The sequence below is a fragment of the Notothenia rossii genome (genome assembly GCF_949606895.1).
Source record: "Notothenia rossii genome assembly, chromosome: 10".
In the NCBI taxonomy this organism is placed as follows: domain Eukaryota; kingdom Metazoa; phylum Chordata; class Actinopteri; order Perciformes; family Nototheniidae; genus Notothenia; species Notothenia rossii.
The window spans coordinates 53,529,761-53,539,153 of NC_136908.1; the positions used below are offsets into that span (position 1 = coordinate 53,529,761).

Here is a 9,393-nt window from a genome sequence, read left to right on the forward strand (position 1 = left end):
ATTTTTGTATATGAATGAACAGATTTTCTGTCATTGTTCAGCTGGTATCAGCCTGATTATGTGAGGCTGCACTTGAACTTAAGGACCTAGTAAGTAGCGACTGGTAATGAAGGCTAATCCTTTATGTCACCCGTGCCTGATGTGATTTGCCATTATCCCCTCATTTTAGACATTTCATTTGCATTCGGATGCCTCTTCATGGTCTTAATCTCAATGTATGGGACCTTAAAGAGTCCCTCAGGTTTGCAGCTAAACCTGAACAGAAGGTGCAGTGATTAATGCACATTAGAGGCCCAATAATCTCTGCTTGTCTCTGTGTGCCCGTAATTCCCCAGCAGAACACCCAATCAGCCAGCTGCTCTGTTACACATGAGCAGTGCAGCGTTCACAACAAGTTGCAGTTTATGTTGACCAGACAGCCATTTGAAGGAGCGTTTAGACCGGGCAGCCCTAAACTAATAGGGAGCCAAGTCCTTTCCCCACCAGCAGTATGGCTGACTGACAGACTCAAACCAAACCAGGCCTGCCTCTCAGCTGGAGTCACTCAGAGTTGAGGCGAAATGGCTCTCCGTAAAACCCCCTCCTCTACCTTTGCAGGTGAGTGCCACAGTAACTATAGGAAACCCACCAGGACTTTCCTTTGTGCTTCCTGTCCCTGCTGGATTCTCAGCCAACAAAAAGGACACATTAGACAGGACCACCGTAGAGTAACCCGCCCATTGTCCCTTCCCATATCCCCCCAGTGTGTGTGTGTGTGTGTGTGTGTGTGTGTGTGTGTGTGTGTGTGTGTGTGTGTGTGTGTGTGTGTGTGTGTGTGTGTGTGTGTGTGTGTGTCAGCAGGCCGTGTGGGCAGCCGTCAACAGGCAGCTCTTCAGCAGGCAGCGGTGTACAGTTGCATGTGAGGCTGCTGTAGTTTAATCTGATTATTCATTCAGGGCCCTCTGCGGTACAAAAAGTGATCCCCATGTTCTCAGCTTGTCTCCTGGAGAAATTATTCAATTATTATTATTTATGTATAAACGGATCCAATCACTTTTTAAGCATTATTTTATCTGAGACATGTGCTCAGGCAGGGTAGTTAACTGGGTTAGTTTACATAGATGCTGTGCTTTACCGTAAGTGAGCAGAGGAAGCTGTTAGGTTAGCAGCAGGTAAGTGCTAAGCTAAGCCTTGTCAGGCAAAGGCGAAACGAAGCTGTTATGCTGATATTAACTGATGATTTGGCAGCTCTTGGACGTCAGGAATACTATTGAGCCTTCCTGTAAGTTTCATTTTCCAAAGGCATTATAATACCGGTGACTGTGCAGTCAACATGTCGATGCATCCTTGGGCAAGATTCTTGACCCTGAGTTGCTCCCGATGGCATGTGTGATGTTAGTTTCCAAGAGTTCCACTGCTCTGTATGAATGAGGTGTGAAAGGGTGGATGACTTGTAGTATGTAATGCGCTTTGAGGGGTCTTAAAAACCTGATAAAGCGCTATATAAGCAAGTCATTTACCATATCCTTGATGGGAGATGGCCGATAGCCGCTAGCCAATAATGACATCCCAGCTGTTGTACACACTGCTTTGTTTTGGCATTCTCTATTGTTCACCTAGAAGAGCACATGTGGCACGTTCCATCAGGGCTGTTGTATGGACAGTTATGTTTGAAGACAATACTCTTCTTCATCTCGTCAGAAATGTTGAACTCCAAAAATGTATCTTCTAGACACAAAGTGTTTTGTTTTAGCACACTTTGTAACTTCATGTTTCCACATCACACTTGTATGAGTTGCATACTGGACCAATCCCGATTATCTGTGCACATTTAAACAAAAATTATTCATTTGGTTTGACTCACCAAAATGCATTGTGTGTGTCACCTACGTATTGAATGCATTTCCCTGGTTATAAAACATTTGCGTAGCAGTCTTTTTCTTTTTACTTGTCTTTTGTTGGCACATTACCACCACCTGTACATCAGTGGAAGAGTGTGAAACAGGATTGTGTGTCACCCACATGATCGAATGTGCATGACATAAACACAATGGGGACCTATTATAGAAGGAAACAGCTCCATAGTCATAACAGAGGGGGAAAACCTTGAGAAACATCCGTACATGAATGTAAAAGCTGCATAGAATACATATATAATATAAGTAACAACAACCATAACATATTTTCAAATTGATAATATTAAGAAATATTGTGGATTTCACAATGCTTTGTTAATGCTCCAGGTTTGCAGATTTTATCTTGTGAAAATATTTGCATAATGCACAAAGAGTGTAGTTTAATGTATATGGCAATAACATCGAACCAATTTAGTGACAAAATGCAACATAGCACACCATGTATATGTGACATAAATATTCATCTTCACAGATTCCCCACACGTTATGCTAAATAAAGCATTGTGACAGTTCTACAAGATGGATCGTCCACAAATGCATTAGAATAATATTTCCAAAAGCTTCTCTCACATCTGTAAATTAAAGAACTATGAACGGCTATTTCCAAGAAAACCAAATACTTTTGTTTAATTGATTTTATACTTTATTTTCAATCCAGAAACATTCAACAGAGCCTCATTTTTGATGCCCTGATCTATATTTATGCTTGAGGGATTTTCTCATCCAATCCCCTCCCACCAGATTGAAACTGGCGACCTTCCAGTTGCTGGCCCGCTCTCTAACCTCCAGGCTACTGCGCTGCTGTGAGGAGGAGAAACACAACTGTTGCCATCTACACATAGATATCTTATCTTTAAGGTGTTTCAATGCTTCAATACCTAGACGTTTCCCCTCTGTTGACCTTGTTAATACAATAGGCTATGTTTAAGTGTTGTAAAGTACAACCTAGGTGGATGAGAGAGATGAAACGGAGAGAGCTGTCCGTGGTGCTGGAATCAGAGCACAGCACGTGGCCTGGTGCGTTACTATGGCTACAGCTGTCTGTATCCCTAAAATAACCATACACACACATAGTACACACACATAGTAACCTTATAATAAAAACGTCAATCTGTTGCGGTTCCTAAATAAAGCAGTCAGATTGATAAAGATGAAGAAACGTTGAGAGCAACAGTGTTTCTTCTTCTTCTTCTTCTTCTTCTTCTTCTTCTTCTTCTTCTTCTTCTTCTTCTTCTTCTTCTTCCCTGCACCGTGCACATAATAAAACGACCATTTCCTTTTCCCTGTATTATACTGAGTCCTTTGTGTTTCGAGACGTGCTTTTGAGAGGTTGGCTTTCTGTCCTTTGTGAAGTGCTTTGATGCAGATTGACTGACACACAATTCAATTTGCACAGTGTGAAACAAAGCTACACTTGGCCACTTTGCATATTTGTGGCTACATGTCTGAGGTTTGATGAGGGAACTGCCATCGTATCCCTGCACGCCTTACTTTGAAAATACATGTGAGAAAAGTGGACGATGCTCTCCACAAGTTGCCTCTGAGCAATGCATCCCTGAATGTTGCACTGGAGCTGTTTCGTGCTTTAAATTCAGAACTGTGTTTGTTCCGTGCAGTCTTTACATTAATATGTTTTTTGATACAGAAAATGTGTTGTGTAAAGAAGCATTTTTAAAGCAAAAGTTTTACATTTTGGATGAGAGGATGATTACTGCGATCATTTCCGTCTGCTATATAGCAGGCTACAGTCAGTGGCTAGTTAGCTTAGCTTAGCATAATGACTGAAATTGAGAGGAAACAGCTAGCCTGGCTCTGTCTAAAGCCGAGAAAATATACCAATTGCATCTTAAAAGCTCACTGATTTAGACTGCAGCTGTTTGAGGTGTTGTCAACAAAATTATCTCATCATTTAAGAATTAGTATGTTTTTAGGCGTTATCGTTAATCAAAAACATTTTATCTTCTGGTAAGGAAACATTTCTGCAACTTCTGATTGGTTTACAGCAATCTGCTCTACATGAATGGAGACCTTTGTGCCTTAAGTTTTAATGCACCTTCTGTGGAAATCTTATACTCCACTGTCATCTGCATGCTGCTGTGAAATGTTCTGACTTTTTTTATTTGAATGTCTTTTCTGTATACATACTGTACATGCAAGAGTAATATCAACAATATTCTACAGATGTTGGTTCCAAGGATGAAAACTCTTACATCTGCTGGAGAAGGAGCTGAAACTTTCATGTAAAACCGTGCACTTCCTTATATATTTTTAAAAGCTTACATCAATGTGATTAAAGGTGTCACTCAGTGAGCTAGAGATGCTGCTATATGCAGATTTGATGAACTGTCTGTTGGATTTTAAGGGTTGTTGAAAAAGCGTATTCCCCCACATATAAAAGTATTGATGGTCGATGTTTTGGCAGGAACAGAGACACTCTGCTGGCAAGGGCTCCCTGCAAAACTCAAGATACAGCAGCAACTTAAACTTAAAGGCCCAGTGAAGTGCATGTTTTTGCACCAAAATGAAATGGCAGTTTCATTCCTTACATATCATTGTGCCTGTTCATGGCTAAAATAATTTTTAATAATTCATAATTAATGATTTAATGAATTATTAATTTTGCCGTCTGAGCCTAACGGAAGTTGCAGACGATAGTGGCTGTGACGTCACAAGATGTACCCAGTTGCGATTGTAAACATGGCGGAGACTCTGGAAAGTGATACTAGTGTGAGAGAAATGATTGATTTGGACAGCTTTTCGGACAGGATAGATGAGGAAAGTGATCAATCTGGTGCACTTTGAGGGCAACATTAAGAGATTTATGGATACAGCTCTCAACACTCATATGAAACATATATTTCAATAATCAAAAAACATTGGAAGGATTTCTTAACCTATTTTATACAACTAATATTACATAGATGGAAATATTTGTTTACATAGATGACCAAACCCACTGAGATAACTTAGGCTGCAGTTTACCTCCCTGAGCTGACGTTATCTCTCTCAGTCCCACAGGAGAGCACTCTCCCTCTCCTTATTGTTGAAACAGCTAATCTCCGTTAGCTCCGAGCTAGCACCAGATGCTAACAACAACCCTGTAACTCTCTCAGTCTCTCTTTCTCTCTCTCTCGAATCGACCAGTGGCCTTTATTTATCATGATCAATCAAAGAATCTACGAAACAATGACACCAGCCAGGCTCACCTTCATCTTTTGGGAACAGAAACATCGCCACTTCGGCAGACTTGACATTACTACAGCCAGCGGCAATGCATCGTTTCCCCTGTGTTTTTCATCCCTCTTTCTTCACTGTCGCCTCCATTGTCAGGTTTTCTCGATTGGCAATAACTTCCAGTCGACTCCGACACACTTTCCAGGAAAATACTAGCTCAAAAACATTGAGAAATTCGACTTTGAAAAAGAGAAAAAATGAACGGTGGTGAATGTAAACAGTGCGGCGGCGTCCATCTCGTGACGTCACGCAGTAGATCGCAAGCCACGCCCACGAAGGCGAAGGTCGACTGCAGATTTCCCCGGAAAATTCAAAACTCGTCAAATTCGTTGCTATTCCAACGTCTTTTGATATGGGTTCCAATGGACAATTTTGGTCATTACTATACGTATTAGCATAACAGATCATGCACAGGTGCACACTTCACAGGGTCTTTAAAGTGGACCTATCATGCAAAATGCACTTTTGTACGTCTTTTATACATGAATATATGTGTCCCCGGTGTGTCAGGGAACTCACCAAGTGTCAGAAAACACAACCCTCTCTCTTTTCTTCCATACCTAAATCTTTTAAAAACTGGGCTACAACGAGCGGACACATATTCCATCCGAGTTGACGTCAGCCCGAAATAGTGTTGTTCACACGAGACGTGTCCGTTCACACGAGACCGCTCGAAAGCGCTGGAGATGCCGTAGTACATGTGTCAGGCCTGTAAGTGGCGCTGTAGTCCTGCCACAAAAGCAGCGAAGAAGACTTCTCACAGAATCAGCCCTTGCAAAAACAGGGCTGGAAAAGGGCAAATAGAAGCGAAATGAGGCATGGCTAAAATGCATGATCTATTTGGTATTTTGAAAAAAAAACAAATAGACATGTTTTATATATGGCCCTACAATATATTTTTGAAATATAGCATGATAGGTCCACTTTAACTTTAAGTGACGTCAGCCCTAGATTCAGTATGCTTTAATGACCTAACAGCTTGAAAATATTTTCCTGCAAATGTGTGAAAATTACAGTCATGTTTTTGGAGGAACCATCTCTTTTATTCTTCAGTTAACAACAATTCTGAGGTGCATAAATATGAAGTAAGCTTTGAAAGTGTTAGTTCGGCTGGTTGACTTTCCCTGGCTAGACAAAGAAAAGAGGACAAGATGTCAAAAAGAATCTGGATCAACTAAAAGGCGCCATGGTAACTTCAGTGTTTGGTCCCTGGTGGGACATATTTACCCAGAGTAACCTGGACCCTACAGTAGATAGACCTTTGATTTTGTACACACAGTATGAGTTTTCAGGATGCTATACCCTGAGTGATAATCATTTCATTTCCACAATGATTATCTTTCAGAGTCATGGATTAATGGTGCGAGCTGTATACGAGGGTCCACAGCCCTCAGTGAGTCCTCCTCCATCCACAGCGAGGCCCTGTATCAACTGACCAAGGACGTGTCCTCAATAGGACTGGAGCCCATGTCCTCTTGTAAAGAGGAAGTCTGCGCTGAGGAATCAGAGACTCTGCTGAAGGTAATTCAAGGACCACAGAAAGGACGAGTGTACAGAAATACCACAAACAACAACATAATTAAGTACTTTTCCCCTAATTTGGGAACTAGTTTGGCATTAAAGCCTGCTCATAATCACTAGTCAAAAGTTAATCATGTAATATTTCCTGCATGGGTAATGGATTGCATAGCATTTCATCATTTCATGACTAAGCATAAAATAAAAAGGATCTCATTAAAATCTGTTATAATGATGGAGGACTCCGCTGTTCTGCAAGGTTTCTTTTTTCAAGATGTTTATTGTTGGTCTCTTTGAAAAGATAAATGTTAACTTGGATGTTTGGGAGCGTTGAAACCAAGAAGGGAAAACATGAGCTCAAGGTTAATGTTATTGCAGGGAAAATACTATTATAAGTCTGATATTAGTTTTATATGGTTTATATCTCTGTTGGGTAGAATGATTCCTCATTATGAGGAAGACAGAAATATAACTGGGACACATTTCTGTAGCAATGCTTCAGATACACTTTCTTACACTAGTTGCTTCTGTGACTGTGGCGTAGCAGAAAACTCAGGTCTCTCTCCAAGTAATATCAGTGGGCTGCTACCACACTGCAAAAAATACCAGTCTTCACCTGTCACTCTTTCAAATATGAGTAATATTTGTAATATATTTTGTTTAAACAGTAAAAGATCTCCTTGAAATGGCAAGTTGTTGGATCTATTTTTTCCATTCTGAAGGTGACATGTAGGGTGTATGTTTCATAAACAGAAACACATCTATAAACAGGTGAAAGCCCTCATAACATAATATAGATGTTTACAACCGTGACAGAGATGTGCGTATGGAAAAAAGCCAACAAGAAATCAGAACGACATCTTTTAGCATCAAGACCACCTGACATATTGAAGACACTTTTTACAGTGTGGTATGCTCCGTGCCAAAGCGCGCGGCAGCTCCGATCCCACAGTGTGAGAGATGGAGAGATGGTATCAGCAGCACGCGCTCAGCCTGCTCACATTATGCGCTGCCTCTGAAATCGGACACATCTTCTCCAACGGAACAATGCGCCGCGCTGCGCAGAGCCGCGGCTGCAGTAGACCTGTGGACTAACAGCGGGGAGCTCAGCTGGAGTTTAGGCATTATGGGGACGAAGGTGGTGATGGTGCATCTAGCTGCTTTTTACTGCGGAAACCACCAACTTGCACTCCCTCTCCACTCCTTCTTCTTCCTCTGAATCTGTGTGTGTGTTTAAAGCGCACCAGCATGCCGAACTCCCCAGCAGAAGACAAGATCCCAGTGAGTACACCAGTATCCATCCTTTCCTGCACTGAGGATCGGTCATCCTCCCACTCTCACACTTTACATTTGGCCATGCTGTTAACAGTAAAGTATTCGGAGAGAGTTGGTGTAACTTACTACCGTTGATTGACCCAACGACACGTGAAATTACTGTAAGGGAATCAGAAAACAGGAGAGGTTGAAAAAGATTTACAACCAAGTTGAATGAGTTGCCAAATCAAATTCCAATGCAAGTGGGACCAAACAACTTTATTTTGACTAATGGGAACTATAAAGATGCAGACAGAATTGGATACAGAGAAATGCACATCTTTTATTTTCTTTGAGTTATGTTGTGGTTGATTAAATGGGTACATTGTGCTGTCATTATCAATGATGATTGAGAACCTTTTACCAAAACAAGCATCTTAACATTAGGATAATCATGCAGGTTGTCCAAGTCAGCAAACAGAAGGTAATGAGAAGCACTTCCACAACGTTTAATGGATATAAATATTGAATTGAGGACAGGTGCTAAGATGCAAAAAAATCATGTTTAGACAAGAGAAAAATCTAACAATTAATCTGGATGCACAGTCAGTTGTAGAACAGTTTTTAAGACCTCATTTTGGTTGATGTTGCTGGCATTGTGTTTGAAATCACTGCAATCCCATCATAACCAAACTTCTATAGTCAGTGGTATTTACATGTGGGTTTTTTGGTGTATATTTTTGAGGGCACAATTCCAAACTGATAATTTTCAAAACAGATAAAATGGTGCTAAGTTAACGTGGTTCATTATAACGTAAATATTATGGGATTTTGCACCTGGCCCATGTAAAAAATGATAAAAGGTGTAACTACTTCCATCCGGCAAGTGCAAGGAAGATATCAGAATGTGGATGCCTAAGAGTTCCAATCAGTCTAATTAAATAAAACCACCTTTATGAATGGACCATGGTGGGGCCTTTAAATATTTTAGCTAATCTGGCTATAGAACTAACAGAGCATGTGGCTATATTAAATGACATCCAGATCTAAGATACATTTCACAGAGAGCCATGCCAAGTATGTGAGGGAAATCAGAGTTAGAATCCCAAGTTTACCAACTCAGGGCCAAATTCACTAAACCTGGAACACTAAGACAAAAAGTAACCATGAAATGCACCTTTAACTGCACTGGCAAGCACAAATAGTGTTTCGCTGCTCCTCTGCACTTATTTAAATTAGGTCATAAGCAGACATTTGGAGTATATTTGGCTCTTTCCATGTAATTGCGCCTCGTTACAAAAACAATCCAATTAAAAGTTACAGTGGCATTATGAGCGTCTTCAAAGGGAACTGAAGTAATTTATAGACTGGACTAATGGACTCTGAAGTGCATTCATAATGTCTGCTCAAACTCATTTGTTTTTGGGGTGTCTGGTAGGGTAAGACAGCTGTGTCATGAAAAATGAAGCCTCTTCAACAGACACTAGCTAGG

General features: G+C 40.8%; 1 protein-coding gene across 1 annotated transcript in view; it reads left to right on the plus strand.

The window, feature by feature from the left end:
* Positions 1–560: 560 nt before the first annotated feature.
* Positions 561–9,393, plus strand: part of ano2b (anoctamin 2b) — a gene marked incomplete at its 5' end in the record, with an annotated part of 56,117 nt that continues 47,284 nt past the window's right edge. Inside the window, 2 exons of the mRNA XM_079655681.1 lie at positions 561–597; positions 6,475–6,650. Of these exons, the coding sequence (XP_079511807.1) occupies positions 561–597; positions 6,475–6,650 (213 nt within the window). The remainder of the gene's footprint in view (positions 598–6,474; positions 6,651–9,393) is intronic.